The 18,713-nt window shown below is 39.4% G+C and overlaps 1 protein-coding gene across 3 annotated transcripts in view; it reads right to left on the minus strand.

Annotated features, from left to right (window-relative positions):
- Positions 1 to 18,713, minus strand: part of furina (furin (paired basic amino acid cleaving enzyme) a) — a 75,458-nt gene that overhangs the window by 33,872 nt on the left and 22,873 nt on the right. For all 3 annotated transcript variants that reach the window (XM_063881491.1, XM_063881493.1, XM_063881492.1), the window contains exon 3: positions 3,400 to 3,498. In XM_063881491.1, coding sequence (XP_063737561.1) covers positions 3,400 to 3,498 — 99 coding nt within the window. The remainder of the gene's footprint in view (positions 1 to 3,399; positions 3,499 to 18,713) is intronic.

Consider the following 18,713-nt stretch of genomic DNA (forward strand, 5'->3'; position numbering starts at 1 on the left):
GAAGGAAGAAAATACCAATTATATTATGGATCAATGCCTAATGTGTCAATTATATTCATCCTAAAGCTCAATACGCTGAAATCACCACTATAATGTTACAGTTATTACACTTGCATCAGAGCCAGCCAAACACATGATAGTTAAATGGTTAATTTCAACATTTCTGAGCCAGCTTTTCTTTGTTATGTCTGGTCCGTCATTTCCTTCACTTCTTTGAACTAACCAAACAAAACAGCAAAGCCCCAAACAACAACAAAGCATTGACAGCATAAAACAGAAAACAATAGAGGGCATGGAGGTAGCAGATAGAGCGCAGCTTTAAATCTTCAATAGAGCCCATTAACAGGCTCTGTTAGTCTATGAGATCTGGCAGAGGTCCAGGTGCTTTTGTCAGTAATTAGACACTCTTCAAAGAGAGTTTACTGCACCTTTTGTTCAGGCTTCAGCTCAAACTGTTTAAAGCTGTAGGACGGTCTCTTCCGAATTCCAAATGTCTCCCATTAGAAATATTCTTTTAACGATATTCCTTTTTAGAAATACTGTGCAGCTGATGCACATGCTAATCTCATTTATAAATATTTAATTTACGAGTGATTGATCAGACTTTACTGCAGCATATTTTCAGAAATGTAAGGATTATTTTAGAGTGTTCATTAAATATTAGGGGATTTGGTAAAAATAATTTCAAGCTTTTACAGCATTTGACGAGCTCGCTGCATTAGATAAACAGACAAATAGATAAAAACAATCTTAAAAATCCCTGTGGGTGCTGACCCTTCCTGCACAGACACAGACAGGAGGACCTGGAACTGTAGCGCTCTACTTTCTCTGAGGTGCTGAGGGAAAAAAGGAATTCAACAACAGGAAATGGAGCCGCACTGCTCAAGGATATCCCAAAGAGGGAGGGGGACCAATTTTAGCACGGACGCAAACAAACCCAGTAGAAGCTGCTCTATTCCCAGTGTGCACCTGTGATGTGTAGCTGCACAGCATGGCAGCATGGCCAGTGTTACCTTTAGGGAGGCTTCATACATTTTTTATATGGCACTGTAATTTTTGTGGTACATGAAGCTTCTGCATTATATATTCATTTTGAGTTTTCACTTAATTACTATCACTGAAATAAAGGGGACACAATTCAGTTCTTTATGTTCATGTCATTTCCAAGAGACGGTCCTATGAAAAGGCAGGGATATGGGACACAGGATGAAAAATGTTTCAACATTTTCAAGCAAAGTCATAAGGAGAAGAAGAGCACACAACACAAAAATAAACTCCACTCAGCGAGTAAACAAAGAACCCAATGAGGAGACGAGCTGAAGAGCCTGAGCCACTCGGCTGGATCAGCATTGGAGTCAATTGATCACGATTGGCTAAATAAAGCCTGAGCCATTTCAGACTCTGGGTTCTTTGTAACCCGTTGTGCTCTGGGTGCACCAGCTGTCTAATGCGCCTTTCTGCACTCTAACACTTTAACGTTGTCCTGATGCACAAAGTTGTCAGCCATGAACCACGCAGGAGCACAAACAAAAAGTACCAGCCGGCAGCTCCAACTAATATTTTTTAGAACGACAACGAAGGTCAGCAAGCGATGCAAGAAAGGCTGCTCTCGGTGTATTTGGAAAGTGACAGTTCTTTTCTTTTTTCAGCGACATTTAACATTACACAGCTGCTTTGAAGTGCTGCTGTAGACTGAATCTAAAATGTAAAGTTTGCTGAGGATGCAGAGAGGCTGTCTGAAACCAAGCCAGCCTATCATAACAACATTAGACTAACACTCCCCTGTCCAAGGATAAGACTGAAAACACTGAAGATTCTGTCTGACATGAGAGGAATGAGAGGCTGATTGTAAAGCACTTTGGATAAAGGTGCTATATAAATGCAATGCTTTCTTTAAGTTGAAGCCAGTTCAAATGGATATTTAATGTATCCTTTTTCTTGTTTAAGTTTTTTAAATGTGAAGGTGTGCTGCTCCTAAGATTTGAACTTGTTTCATTTTTACCTTTTTGTGTTTCTGTATTGTTTGTAGGAGAAAACAGGACATATGATGACACCACTGTGAGCTCTAGAAAACTCTGATGGCATTTTTAAACTGCTTTCAAATGTTATAGGCCAGTTGACTAAAGTATTTATTGAGATAATCATTTAGAGATAACTTGATGAGACAATGTTGAATGTGGTCTTTTAGACTTTTTTAATTTTTACATTTTTGACTATTAAATGTGTGTTTTTTCTTGGCACTTGATTTTGTTGCTTCATGTTAATTGGCTTGAATCCTATAAGATATTAGCAATTTAGAAGTGAGTTAAGTAGACGGTAACAGGCCGTTAAAGAAAACCTTATACATCTTTAAGGTTTATATTCAGTACATTCAAAGGTTAGAGGCACATAAAAGATTGTCTTTTTGAAACTTCTACTTCTTATTTTACCGGCGCACACTCCCTTGTATTCCCACAGCTACAAATGTTAATTCCACACTTGTCCCTTTGTCCTTCCCAATGGGGTAGGACACAGTCTCATTTTTAAATTAACTTCTAACTCTTTCAAAAACAGCGAGAAATGTGAAATTTCAATTTGGATCAGTCAGAGGAGGAATGGTTTCCCAGAGGAGACTATCTGGGGAGCATCATCTGACCTCCTTGCACTAGGTACCGGGTCTGAGACAGACGTTACCCAGAGGTGACAAATGGGGGATATTGGTTTGTTTCTTTGCCCAGTTTTATCCTTTTGTATTATTTTCTTTCTCTTTTCTTTGCTTCTCATCCTACACACACAAGACCTGATCATTGAGTGGACTGAGAGTAAAAGGAGAAGGTTAATCTTAACTGCAGCAGCTTTCTGAGATCATAAATGATGAACTAATTGCATATTGTTTTCTAATAAAGAAGAGGCTTGATACTCTATAAAAATATTGCTTAAAAATATTGCTATAACATTGAATATTAATATAATGAGTTAAGAAGTAAAGGTTATGGATCATGAAGTTGTACATTTGGGGTTTCTTAATAATATGAAATAATTCAAAGTTAAGCAGAAAGAAACATGTGATAAAGCCCCATCAGCTGGAAGTATAGATTATCTGCTAGGATGATAAATTGTAATTATTTTAAACAATTTTATTTTTTACTTATTTTACATTAGAACAAAAACACACAACAGAAATCAGGCACTTATTTCAAGCCACCTCACATAACACACTTCAGACTTTTGCCACATTAATGTGATCTTGCATTTTAACTGCGATAATGATATTATGAAGTATATTCTGCATTTAAAAAATCTGCATTATTTAACTTTACAATATTCATCCAAATGTTCATACACCCAACCAAACATTAACATGATGAACATCCCTGAACACACAGTCCATCGCCCGAGCTCCAGAAATAAACGTCTTACCTTGGGATCTCTTTCAAGACGGACTTGTGTCCCTCTGTGATCAGACAAGGACCTCTTCACCACTGTACGATGCCGGAAGTGATAATAATCACCAAATACCTGAAAAGACAAAGAGATATGATCAGTTATCACACAAGGACATTTTAATCTGTAATCTGATGATGGCTCTGATAAAAGCTTGAATGAAGTATGACATGACTCCGGCTCATGGCTACGCTCTGCCATGTCAACAGCACAAAGTGGTTGAATACAGAACATCATGCAATAGAGAATTGCATAACTAAATAAAGAAAGTGTAAATAAAATTAGAAAATGAAGTGGTGTTCATTTGGGATACTCTGCTGAAAATGCAATAAAGACAAAGAAAAGATTATGTACACATCTGACCTTCAAACGAGTTACACAGTAAAGTTAGGCTTATTTACATGCCTGGATGAAATCACGTACTGTAAGTTAGTTAATAGATTCTTAAAGTAAATGCATTATTTATGGATGTATTCCAGCATAGACTCACTAAAAGCAGCATCAAAGATTTCAGAAGCATCATTTTGTTAAAACCTTGATATCCAGATTTTCTCTCTACAGCTCATTTTTTAATCAGGTGCTGTGAGGATTTTCTCTCCATTTTACCGTGCCAAGTGTAGCTAATGGGCTGCATTAGCCGGTTAAAGAGTGTGCTTACAATCAGAGAAGACTATTTCCATTTTCATTCCCAATAGCCCTCTCCAGCTCCAGGTACCATTACACCGACTTACGTGGTTCCCCCTGTGGGAAACCTGGACCATAATCCTCTGTGCCCAGTCCAGTTATTACTACTGTGTAATCAAGGTCATTAAGAGAGCTGTGAGCAGTGACACACTTTACCTCAAAGAATATGTTTTCTGAGCAAAGAAAAGTTCACACCATCACAGCTGAGCAACTCGATGGTGTTAATCTACAAGAGGTAAAAAAAATAGCATTATAATTGATAACTGAGTCATATAATTGATCTCTATTGAACAAACCATTTGCTTGTTAAAGCCTATAAATGGATTGATTCATATAGAATGGGGAGGCAATGCTAGTTCCAACATTAATCTAGACTAAGGAAAAGAAATAGTTAAATACTCTGTTTAGCAGCTGACCCGTCAAACATCAATAAGGTACTCAGGTGGTGTTGGCAGCTCATATGGAGCATTGAATTGCACATGTTTTATTTCACTATTGACAGAATGGGGAACTGCTGTTTGACTTAGAGTCCTAAATAACATAACCACAACACACAGAGTTTGGATGCGATGTAAACATAGCCATGGAAAGCATAAACATATATGAAAAGGAGAACAGTCCAAACATAATTTGTCAACGGAGTGGGATGTTTGTGTCCGAGCAAAGGTTTGTTTGTAGAGCCAAGGTACTGCAGAGTGTGTGCTGTATTCCCTCACTTTAAAAAGATTCACGGTTCATTCCCTCAACATCCTCTGCTCCCATTTAATCACAGTAAACAGGCCGATTCCAGCCAGGCTGACGCAAAAAGCCCCTGCACACAAAGCCAGTGGACAATAGGGAGGCGATAACGGAGGGCGAAGACACACTTTATGGTGATATTCAACTCAGAAGAAGAAACACCAGCACGAACATAAGTGTGTGTGTGTGTGTGTGTGTGTGTGTGTGTGTGTGTGTGTGTGTGTGTGTGTGTGTGTGTGTGTGTGTGTGTGTGTGTGTGTGTGTGTGTGTGTGTGTGTGTGTGTGTGTGTGCATAGGATATAAAAGAGAGGATAAACGGGATACACAAAAAGCATTAGCTAGGCCAGAGAAAAGAAGAATAAGAGCAGGTAGTGGGACTATTGTGTTATTCCAGATAAGAGGCTGGGAGGTGGACAATGATCAAAGACTTGGGTGGAGAAGGTGGCAGAGTCCATTAAGAAACTCTAAATAACTCTAAAGCCAGTGAAAAGATATACCTGAAAACAAAGCATTCATGGTCTATTCATCCAGTCAATCAATGATTTCTAAGATTTACCACAGCATAAAGCAGGCTTTCGTGATGCATTGTGTATTTCTGTTCTCATTTTTGTGGGTTTTATTTGACATATTATCCCATAAACTACACATTACCAGTGTTCCAGGGCAGAGGGCCACACAATCTGTTTGATAGACAGAATAAGGCTGCAGGTGTTTTGGTGCAAGTCGATTTAAATCAACTGAGACAACTTTATTTGTCATAAATGACATGCTTATATCAACCGGAGAGGATCAGCCCAAATGTGTCCAATGCAGGCAGAACACATGCTGAGTTTTTATTAAATCTGGCAATTATTTCTGTTCCCATTTTTATTTGAATCTTTGCTTTAAAATAAGGCATTCCTTTAAAGCACATTTTGGGAAGCACACAAAATCAACGGTTGTCAAAAGTAACACTGGGATATTTATCAAATGTGTATGACAAGGCACAGTACTTCAGGTTTGTCCACAATTGAATAATGAGTTTGTCAAACTTCACGGACAGCTAATTTCTACACGTCTACATACAGCAGAGTTTAAAATGCAAAACGTTGCATGGATACTAACAACAAATACAACAAACCTCTGTAAAGACACAAGTCAAGACACACGCTTCCCGTTGAGCAGATTAGTTTCCAAATAAATAAAGGGTTTACATGTATTGATGGACAGATATACACATACAGGGACAAAAGTCACACACATTAAACAACTCAACTGTGTCAAACATATGCCAACACACATACTGCCCTCCCCTGAACAACATGAAGTCCATTTTAGTTCTGCTTAATGTCTTCCCTGACAGCTTAATCATCATGGCAATCAGCAACAACAGTTAAGAGCTTTTGTTTTGGACCATTTAATCTCAGGACAGCAATGTTTCTTTGAGGCTTAACTGCTTTCCACTGGAAAAGAGAGCCATTTACGACAAAGACATTCAGATGGAAAAAGGACACGGAAACAGACCGATCAGGACTTGAGTGACCATTACTGATGTGATAAGCCAGGCACTGATAGAGCAGAACAGGCTTAACCGGTGTTCTCCGTGTGGCTTGTTACTGAAGTGAGGCATTAATCCATCAACCTCATTAAAATGCACAGTAACAGACAGTGGGAAATGACTGTCTGCTGGTTTGTTTGCTCGCACCCCGCCTGCCAAATTTACCTTGTGGGAAATCGCTTATCAAAAAAGTCTGGTGTCTCATCTCCAGTGACACATTGTTGTTGACACAATTATGTTTTACAAAGAACAACACAATGTCTAGAGACAAAGTGGGGACGAGGTTTGGGGGCTGCATTAACTTGATATGAAATGGTTTTCCATACGGAGCCGTGAATGTCAGGATCAAAGCCTGTGCATTTTGGAAATTCCACTTGAGAGGAAGCCATTATAGCAGTTAAACTACAGACACATCAATCACAACACAATGCACATCAATCATGACACATTTCCCCTCAGTGTTGACGTTTACCGGATTAGATTTAGGGGCATCAGGATGTGGGGCATTACCATATTTTGTTTGTGCACCAGCGGGTTCAGACCAATTGAGAAAATTAAGAGTTTTGGAGGCACAGGCGATAGGGCTCCTAAAATAGTTCAGCAACTTGTTTATATAATGAGGCTGGAGTCTAATTACTCTGCGTGGTGAATGGATAGGACAGGAGCACAGGCGGTCCAATGGCAGCTGGACGTAACCGGCAGTTCCTGTAAAGGAGGTCAGAGCGGCCGAACAGCTGGTCTGCCTTTCTGCCAAACTACGCTAAGTCATTACATGGTTTCTTCTCATTGTTTCCTCCCCTTTTTTTACTCTTCCCGTAGCAGTCATTATTTATTTATTTTAGACTCATTAGCCTTTGGTTTGATTATCTATCTTATGTTTGTACCAAAGCTTAATAAAGAGTTCTGTTAGTCTTTCTACCGCATAGGGTTTATAGGTGAAGTATGCAGAAAGTTGTCCTAATTCTTCTAAATCATGTAGGAAGAAATGATTCAGAAGCCTTAAAAAGGGAAAGTGAGGCTACCTTACTTATCAACACACCGTGCATCCTCAACAAGCACTCCTCCACTTTATACACTAAATACAGAATATGATTCCTGGCAGACACCGCCATTTAATTTGATTGAGAAGATATTCGATTAGTTCATTAAATTAAGTTGAGAAAAAACTGGATTAAATTGGATTGTGAAGTACGGTTCAATGTGGTAGGGAGGATGGCTGGAAAATACCCCGATGACTTCAAGCTGACTTTGTCATTAGCGTGACCATAATTCAGCCAGAGGGCCTCAGTTTAAGCCCTTCTAACAGTGGAGTACCTTGTTTTGTATTTTGAGGTCACTCATAATCACGTGTCTATCAGCAGGCAATAAAAGAGAAATTCTAAGGTTTTGAATGCATCTTTTATAAGCTTTCGCAAAAGTATTCATTGGAATATTTAATAACCAATCTCTCCTTTGGGTCCTTCGGTTGACCATATGAAATCTGCAAGAGTTTGAACTCTTATCCAACCTTGTTAATCAGCATACCTTGTTTGAGGATGATTGCTTTTATTAATTATTCAACCTTCTTTCACCGGGACCCCATTTCTGCATATTCTTGTGGTTCCCCAACAGAGTAACCTTCCTCCTCAGGTCAAAATGTGCAAAGCCTGAGTGAGAGCCCTTCTCTTTGTACAAAACCGTAAGAGCCACCCCTCCCTCTTCTCCTTGCACTTGAACTTGGGTTGCAGCATGAAAGAAATTAAGTGAATGGCTGTTATTTCTATATTTTTTCATGAATAGGGACTATTTCATTTCTGCTGATGAAACTCTTAGTCACCATGGTCATGAAAACTGTTGGTCACATAGTGCAAAAGGACACAAAGACCTATATTTTAGAGGAAGTTTAAGCGATCGTCACAGGATTTGTTTCCACTGTTGCTCAATTGTGAGCGAGTTCCTGAACTCACCGCTCAGGAGGTGAGTCTTACTCCAAGTTCTAGGTACTTTCAGGGGGCAATGAAATGAAAAACAGAACAAAATAAACAGGACGCATTTACAAAATGTTAACAGATGGATGCTATTTTGTTATTGAAAAATCAGACTTAGTTTTGTTGCATCCTTATGCTTTATAGTGTGAAGTGCTGGTGAGTACTTTAATAGTTTCTCAAAAAAACATCCAGGTAGTTTTGTCAAAATCGGATAACATTTCAAGTTATGTTTCCAACAAAGTAGCATGAAAGCACACTCAAATGCTAAATATTATATTTTATTTATAAGTGTTTTCTCTCCTCGCTCCTCCTGTCGACTCCCCGCTGTGCTGCGGAGCTCTTCCATTGATTCAGCGAAACTCCATTTAAAAGTCATCCCATTTCAAAGGAAAACTTTACTCGTCGATTGTTGACTGTCTTACTAAAATGTGCATGCCTACCAAACACTGCATGAACTCAACGGTGTTTCTCACAGTGTCACCTTAAGTCAGATTTGTTTTTTAAAGAAACCTATATCCAGAACTCAAAGGCTCTTACAAGTTCAGGGTCGTTATATTGCTGCAGTGGAAAAGAGCTGACGTATAGTAGAGTTGATGGTGTGGAGATGATAGAGCATGTGCTTGTTTGCATGTGTTTGTGCGTGTTGGATACACATGTTTGCAGTGATGCTGAACCGTCAGTCATATTTGATAAAGCTCAGATAGATTTTGATAGTTGTTTGTGAACGGCGCCGGCATCATCATCATTTCGGGAAACATGATGTTTACTCTTTGGCAACACTGGCGGAGCTTTACTGTTGACAGACATCCTACTGTGATGTGATGCAACGCTGGCAAACCCCATGACATTTTTACTACATATTAACTTGTGGGTACACCGTAAGTGTCAATATTGTACCAAGACTAAGATAAATACTGATTATATTTAGGGTTGATGTAATAAAATGGGGTTAGCATTATCTTAATGATTGCTTCGTTCTCTTTGGGTGTCACATCAGTATAATAACGCCTCCACTGCAACACACCACGACTTAATGGAGTGGATTAGCGTGTAAAAAGTTTACAGTGTCATGGCAGAACTGCTGCAGGGCTGTTAGCTCACGGGTCGATGAAAGCTGTGCTCAGATGACTAACTCTTCACAACAAGGTCTTTATAGTGCTGTGAGGGAGTCAGACAAGCAAAAGTCTGCACACATACGCACGCAGCTATGGTTGAACAGAGTCGGTACAGACCATCATAATCAATTACAGAAAAGTCAATAGATTTCAGAAGCAGACACGCAATCACTCTTTTGTTTCCCACTGTTATAAAAGAAACTAAACGACCTGATTAGCTAAATGGATATTGAGTTATGGGTATTGATATTTTCCCTTTCAGCTAATTAGTCTCAAATGTTTTTTTCTCCAAAGGCCACAGTGTACAAAAGAAAAACATATTGATGTGTTAAAAGGAAATAACAGTCATGACTCTCTGGCCTATCATCGAACCACTAGCCACTAGCCCAGCCCCCCCCCCCCTCCCCCCCTTAGCCTCAGGGTGGAGTCAGATGTCATCTCACAGAATCGCTCTGTCCCGGGCAAAGCTACAATCAGCAGGTGATGCAGAGAAAGGATTTCTGACCGAGGTGGCATGACCTCTGGCTGAGAGGTATTTTTTTGAAAATAACCTCTCAGTACAGAGACATGCTCCCTTAAACAAGAGCCAACTGTTATCAGAGGGAACATTTTGTTCTAAAAGGGTAAACGCTGGTGTATTAAAACTACAAGAGGTTATCGCACTGTTTGGGTATCATTTGGAAAAGAGAGAAGCATTTTTACTATCTTTATCTCAACAGAACTAAGAGATAAAAATGTGATTATGCGTAATTTATGGTACCACTTAAGTCGATTTCTACAATGCATTATAGAACATATGTATAATGATTATAATCTGCTGATAAAACTGTATAATTAAATGTTATAAGCAGTCAGAAATATTGCTTTCTAATAATAATAAAACAGCATAAAGCATTTCATAATGATTTACGGTCACGTATCAGAGCACTTCATAATTGCTGATAACTCACTGATCATAGTGTGGTATACCTCATAAAGCTGTCATACATTATCATTTTGCATTATGCATTATGTAAGGAAATTCCTACATTACACGCTGGTTGAAACTATTTTATTAAAAAGGTACAAGTTGCTTGCATTCAGTTAAATATCAAAAATGAATGTAGTGAATCCAGCCATTATGATGTATTTATTAAACTTGTTCTAATTATGAATTGAAAAACGCTTTACAAAGTATTATTATTACTGTTATAATGCATTATACATATTCATGAGGTCCTTTAACAATAATTGCTAAATGCAGATTAACATTTTCCATAATAGACATGGTCGTCATCATAGAAATAGAAATGAGCTTTAACCGTAATGGACTTTCTATGGATTGTGGACTTAAATCATTTGAAATACCATTTGCATGTGTTCAGACAGAGCTTTCAAAGTGAGAGGGATAGCCATCAATTCAGTGACTTTATTCATTACAGTTGACATCATACCTGATCCTCAAGGAAGAATCAATTCCTCAGCTATCACGTGCAATTTGGTGGAAGTTAAGGCCAGTGACTTTGAAAAAGTTAGGTTTTAACCGTAACTGCAGCTTTCATAGAATAAGTCTGATGCCCCTGATTTTAATTTAGTGTCTTTTGAAAAAGAAGAACAGCAAATCAATCCCGCAAACAACTCGGGCTATTCCTCAAGTGCCTCCTCAATCTTGAAAGTCAGCTGAAGGTTTTGATGAACAGTCTTTACAAAACAAGTGCAAGATGCGAGTCATCCACAACACTTGATGTTTTTTGTCCTGCTCCCCTAGTGAAACACAGAGCATCCGTGTTAGCTTGCCTTTCTTTGTGGAATACATCATTGCATTCTGAAGGCTGGGTCGGTAGGGTTACTTTGTTCAATGCTCTCAAAGCAACTTTTTCTTTTCATTTCTATTAACACCTCTGTAATTTATTTGTTCTGTAAATACCTCCCAGGCCACTGCTGTTCCCGTGCACTAATTCAAAGCAATGTCCTCTAGTAGCAAAAGTCTTCAGGCCTAACATAAGAAAGACAGAAAATCTATCTCATGTGGTTCTAAAAGGTAATTGATGAATCTAATTTCAACCTTAAATAATGTAGGAATATTCCTTCACAAACTGGACAAATATTTAATTTAGCAACGCAATATGTGTGTGCCTGACAACACATTTATGTCACTGCATGAAAGATATTCTCAATTATACCAAAATGATTATTAGAAAGCAAAAAAAACGGGGGCCAATTTAACTATGTGCAAAGTCAGAAGTATTACTAGTTAGTATTTTCAGTCTTTTAGTTTAGTTTTATCTTCCATTTTGAGATGTTTATATTGTAAAGTTGTTTATTTTCTACTCTTTTTATTTCTACATGGTATGAGATATTTTGTTTTACATGCTGCTGCAACGAAAAAATGTCCCAATTCGGGATTAATAAAGTGTACCTTACCTTCTTCTATCCTTTTATACATTTATTTGCATTTGTTTTCTCAGCTTTAAACTAAGAGTATTCATTTATGCAGTGTAGATATACATCTGTTAGCTGCAGTAGAAACACATCTCTCCCTACAAGGACTACGCAGAGCCTTAACCCCACTTATGCAATGACTGCACTCTGTGGCCTGCCTGCATCTCACAGAGTTGAGAGCAGTACCGATATCATTTTTTTGCACATCTATTTCAGATTCTCATATTCTTCCAAATCAACACATGAAAAAGAAGAGAAAGTGAATAATAATTTATGGACTTTCAAAGATCATTCATAAATGTAAAATCAGTTTGTGTCAACGAATCCCTAATCACACTTGTCTGATAAATCTGTCTCAGCCGGAAACCAAAAACCTGCTCTGCTGGAAATCAAAGGTCGTTCCATTAGAGTAATATGAACGGTTTGGAGACAATCTTTCCAAACACGTCGCCGACTCTCATGCAGATGCCTTGATGAGCTATTCCTCATTAGTGGAGGAATTCAACTGCATCTATCGCTAGTTAACCCCGTGTGTGTGTGTGTGTGTGTGTGTGTGTGTGTGTGTGTGTGTGTGTGTGTGTGTGTGTGTGTGTGTGTGTGTGTGTGTGTGTGTGTGTGTGTGTGTGTGTGTGTGTGTGTGTGTGTGAGAGAGAGAGAGAGAGAGAGAGACCGACAGCTAAACTAAGATGGAGGAAATTGCAGAGGGACAGGGAGGGAGCAGGTTTCACCACGAGGGAGGCAGTTCCATCACGGGGAGTGGAAACTGTATGATTGCTTTTGATACCAACGGGGAATACAAAATCTAATCTGGGCACTAAATCTGAATAAAATAGAACAATAAACATGACCAGGATCTAGTTGAAAAAGACTTTGTAGGGATAATAGGGAGGCATTTTGCAATCCTGGAATAATTTTGTTTTCACAAAGTTAATTATTACCACCTTCTGGCGTAATTATACTTTCACAAAATTCCAGCTTTAACAAACAGAGGCTTTAAGAAAAAACCCAAGTTACCAAAACTAACATTGTGCTGGAGTCAATCTGCTAGTCAGTCAATAAATGCAATAACAGACCGTGGATTATTTTAAGGAACCATTTATCATCACTGTTAGGGTTGATTTAGGGTTGATACTTCTTGATTATGAAGCTACATCCAGCAGCCAGTTATCTAAGATTAGCAGGAAGACTAAAACATTGGGAAAAGGTTAACTTGGCTCTATCGTAAATCTGCCTACCACACCCTCTAAAGCTCAATATTTAACACTTGTTTCCTTATTTAGTTTAACTTAGTGGGGGGAAAAAAGTGTTGAAACCTATTTGCAGGGCATGTTTTTGGCTGGGTGCAGTAGCTTCCTGAGTCTCCACTTGTTGCCTGGCAACATCAGGGTGACTGAAAAAGCGTATAACCCGAGAACCTGAAACCATCCCTTTAATGTTTTAGAGTCTCTTCATGTGCATGAGGGAACAATTAAACTAACAAACATGGGCATTTTATAAATGTTGCTCCTAAAATCAGTTTCTTTGTGTGTTTGCATTCAGTAGAAAAATGATAATGGAAAAAAAACCATCCGAACGTCACATATTAGTGGCACGTATACATCCACAGGCTGGGTTTGCCTTCAAGTTATTTCTACGTCACGCAGAACAAAGTAAAGCGTGACAGTAATGGGAGAGACAGAAAATATCTACTTTGAGTTCATTGGCATTTCAACAGCTTCTCAGTCCCCGGGGACCCATGCCAGGAGTGCAGGAATAAACGTCATTATATAAGTAGACATGAAAGCACGCAGCATAAAATCCTGCGCCGGACAGAATTAATGTGCACTGATGAATAAGTATGAGCAGTGATATTAATACAGCGGTGAGTCTCAAAGTAGGAGCGGAGCCACAGATTACAGCGCTGAATTAAAAGATTAGGCTGAAAATGTTCAGTCACATCACCTGATTTGGGTTCCATTTTAAAATTGTCTCCATGTGAGAGGTTTAGGGAGGGAGGTGTTTAAGGCCAGTTGAAGGGATGTCAATGGGGAGCGTCCTCGATGATGAGGTTGACAGCTGACCGAGGCTTTTTTCTACAGAGTTAACAGTGCGTTAAAGCTGGCAATGAGTACCAGGGCTATAAATGCGAAAGGTGCAAGGACACATGGTGGGTAGCAGAGAGGGACTTCTTTTCAAATATAACATCTCATTAATTACCTGTTGCACTTCCCCCTCCATCCCTCTCTCACTTGCTCTCTCTCTTAAAAACACACACACACTGAAGACGGTGCAAAGGGTGATTGCCAGTGGGACAGGAGCTAATAAGATTTAACTCTGACATCTAATTTTATATCCCCTCTTCACTCCTATTGCACTGATAGAGCACTGCTGCTGGGCAGAAATACTAAACAGGCTCCTCCAACCCCAATGTAGTACCGCAGGGGCCGTTTGAGGAAGCTGCATTCCTAATTTCCGAACAACTCTCCATCAAAAGGATTTCCATCACGTCTTCTCCCTCCACAGAGAAACAGACACTTTTGTCTCTTCACCCAATTCAGGTAGCCAACCCCTCTGCACTTCAATTTAATGGACTGTCATAAGGGTCTCCTAACGGTTGTAGGCAGCAGTATTTTGGGAGTGACTTTTAGAAAAAATGTGTAAAGGACGTAATGGTCCCATATTGCTGGGTGAAGGTCTTTCCATTTTGATGAAAAACGCCTTCTCATCAGAAAATATGTACTTCCATTTTTGCCGTTGTATTTTATTCTACATTTTTGTTGGGTTAAAAAGAGTAAAGAGCATCCGTCAAGTTTGCAGAATCTAGGATAGGTTTTTTTTCTCATCATCGCCGGTGTGTCCCCGCTGCACACTGCTCGCATGAAATTGAGCCACTGCCTCATCCTACTGCTGCCAACGCCCGAGGCTGCACATATTACAGTCTGTGATCCCTCTAGCTCTACAAAAAGCCTCCCACTCATTGTGCGCCTCCTCACTGCACTGAAGGTGAAGTGGGGTGAAAGAAAGACAGATCACAAAACAAGATCCACCGCACAGCTGGGAGAGGGGAAGCCCCTTCATCAATGTTTGTTACCACAGTTTCCACAGAGATCAGTTATGGTTCAGCTATGACAATGTGGTATGTTGTAGGAGGGCTAAGAGGGCAGGAGCGTGAAATAAAGTTGGTTAAACCACAAAAAAAGGACTCCCCACAGATTTATTTTCCTCAACTATCCAGTATAGAATGGATTATTTGTACAAGCAATTATCGTCAGGAATCCAAAACGATTTTTCTACTTCTGCTCTGTATTCTTTAGTGGCAAGCCTTTTCAAAACATGACTCTAACCAGACACGACTGATTTGGTATGGTATGCATGGCACACCTTAACTTGGAGTTTATGCTAAAAATGAATGAGAGTCATTCTGGCTGTAACTATCTGTATCATCTTATTAAGCTTGAATAAAGACTGCCCGTTCTCAGAATTAGTGGAAACTTTGACCCGAAATGAGTACCTGATGCCTGATAGGCAGCTTAACAACTTTTCTCCTTCTCCTTCCACTCAAATCTGTCCCAACAACAATTTCACAGATAAATGTTCATCAATAGGCGGGAAATTGATGTCGCCTAAAGGTTTTCTGCCACTCGTCACATATAAAAGCACTTACAGAAGACAACACCAGTTGGGATATTTTCCTACAATACTTCCACAAAGCTGTCTTGCCCTTTATTGAGGAGAAGGACGTCTACACAATGTGACAACCACATGAGATAGATCAGTGGTGAATAAAAACCCCCCAATTTTTCAGTTACCTGGTAGAGATAACTCTGCCTCCACATCAAAGTTTCCCATTCATTAACTGAATCACAAGTGTGAACAGCACCAGGAAACAGCCACGGACCATTTCTGAAAACAGTTTTGATATGTATCGGAAGAAATGCCATCCTGTAAGACAAGGATCATTTCCCTTTGTATCTTTCCAGTTACTGAAGACAAAGCATGTCACACCCAGGTCTTACGTAGCATATAACAACAACTGGCAGGAATTTCTAGACATTTCTTTTTTAGATGCCTTGTATAGTATAAGTCTAATGAATATCAGTTGAATACAATGCATCTCTGTCATGTGGATGCCTGTTTTGTCTTTTTTCCGATGCATGAAAGCGACCTGATACACAGTCCTGCCCATCTTTTCGCACTATTTTACTGATCCGAAGGTAAAAGGAGTGCGCTAAGAAACACAAAAAATGTGGAAAACACAAGACAGCAAGTACGCATGTAAAAGGCAAAAATTAACTTTGTAAAGGAAATATGTTATCATGTTTCTAAGACCTCAAGGTAACAGAATTGGATTACTCAAGATGGATGCAGCAGTGAAGAATAGTTACGTGTTAACAAAAACTAAGGTAATGCACTTACCTTACCTTACCTGCACTATTTTTTCCTTGGGGGAAATATTTTTTTCATTATGTTGTTATTTTAAATGTGGAGGGATGTCAGAATTATGGGTTTTTGCAGCGGAGCGCCCCGAGCAGATACAGGTTTGGTGCCTTGCTCAGGGGCCCCTCTGCAGTACCCGGCAGTTGAACTGACAGCTCTCCCGCTTCCAGAGCACACTCTGTTACTACTGTCACGATGGTGCTGTTAGTGCTTGCAGCTTCAATCAAAGCTGTGCAGGTATTGCCCTAAGAATAATGGGGCGAAGTGAAAATATCATCAACAGCAACTAAGTGGAACTGAAATTAGCTGAAAGCAGTAAGTCAATTTCAGAGAAATTGAATTGGGTGTTTTAATAGGTCATCACGGTTTATTTACCCATAGAACTCTAATCTTTTGAAAGAAAATCAACGTAGAAGACGCATGCAAACTGAGTTCTGCTGCTGCCGTAACGCTTTGCTCCTCATTATCTGAAATTGATGTGTTCATTTATGTGGGGGAATGTCAATCAAAATTATTATGAATTTTTATTCCCCAGGCAGCATGAACAAATGAGCTCTTCCAACCAAATAATTTAGCAATCGGGGGAAGATATGTTGAAAGCAGTTACGACAGAATTATTCATAGTAGACAGCAGTGCGGGGCAAAACAACTCTGCTCTCATTTACATTATAAAAACGAAAAGCAGTCACTGCCTTGTCAAGGAACATTACATTCATATGACATGGCTGCATCTATTTTAGCTCTCTGACAAATAAAAGCAGCGCATGGGTCCAGCATAAAAATAATATCAATCAGACACTATTTCCAGACAGTGGAAAGCATATAGACATAAAGCAACGTGATGCCTTGCATACTTAATGTCATCCTGGCAGAGAGAACATCACAATCAACCTACTTCGATACAGTTTAAGTGGCACGACACAACAGGGCTGTGCGTGCAAGATGAATTACCAAAAGCAATTATGACCTCAGTGCCCGTCTCAATCATTTCACAAACTCTGGTGTCACACCACGGGGTGTGTGTGTGTACCTCTGAGCTGAGCCTGCTTTGTGATAAGGTCTTGTTGGTGTGTATTTCAGTCCAACAACAGTTGGAGCAAGTTTTTTGAAATGTAAGATCTCATAAAAGAAAATTACGTGTTAGAGTTGCCATGTGCTTGAGCTTTGATCAGATGAACTGTACAGATGTTAATTTTAACTTTAGATTTACAACACTGTCTGAATGTTCTTGACACTAAATTCCAACACACTGTCGACTGGCGAGTAAACATCTGACAACTTCCTCTTCCTCTGTGATTATGTTATTTCCTTAAGTAACCAGAGTCTTGCTGTTAGCTACTATGTTAAACACATTAAAAGACAACCACATGAAGACTGTGTGTTTGGCACACGCAGGCATCTGTATTGATCAATGGGTCCTCACTGAAACAGAATAAGCTGCACGTTGCCTGAGCGCACAGGCATACTGATATTCTTCATCCCCATCTCCTCCTCAATCTCACTCACAGCAGGTGCGAGTGAAAACAGCGGGCATAGCATAACAAAATGACTGGGTACCGGCAGTGACCTTACAGCACCATGATTTCATCCTGTGGATACTTTATCTCTCCCAAAGAGAGTTTGGATTGTCACAGCATCATGACAAAAAAGAAACGCCCAAATAACTCAGTTTCCAAACCTCAGCTACCCCACTGTGTCCGTCACAGCACTGCGTCATCTCTGTTTTTAAAAACACTACTGGAAGGGATGCCTCACCATTCTTTCATATTCAGTGATGAGACAAGGCGATAGAAGTGATCATAAGATAAACTTACACCTTTATTAATCCCTGTAGGGAAATGCAGGTGTTAGAGCAGCAACAGCAACAAGAGTGAGACACAGAGTAGATAAACAGAGCACAAATGTCCAAAGTAATCAGTTAATGTGACCAACATTGCTTTACATCACTGTGTAAATTACCGAAATGAAACTACATTACGTCATGGGAATTTTACTCCAGCACAATCATTTACAATACCTGCATCAATCATTGCTCTGGTGATGACTGGTGAAAATCTGACTGAACTAAAAATCAAACCGCATGCAGCAGTATGCATCTATAGCAGGACTCCCGTCAAAAGCCACCCACACAGCTGTTTTCACTTATGATGCCTGATTAGAGCTCTTCTCAAGGAAGGCGTAAAGAAACTATGAAGGATTGACCGCTGACTCGTTCTCCTGTAGTTCACCTGCTATAGCACAACACTTCACATGGATTATCATCACTTCATAGCACGTGGTAGCATCAGTATTTCACAACATATCCCCTAAATAAATGAGACAATAATTCAAAACAGTTGGCAATTAATTTTGTGATGATGAGTCTTCTAATACTTTTAATCTCACATTTAATAAACTACTAGGAAGTTGACT

Source organism: Eleginops maclovinus, chromosome 4 (assembly GCF_036324505.1).
Source record: "Eleginops maclovinus isolate JMC-PN-2008 ecotype Puerto Natales chromosome 4, JC_Emac_rtc_rv5, whole genome shotgun sequence".
NCBI lineage: Eukaryota > Metazoa > Chordata > Actinopteri > Perciformes > Eleginopidae > Eleginops > Eleginops maclovinus.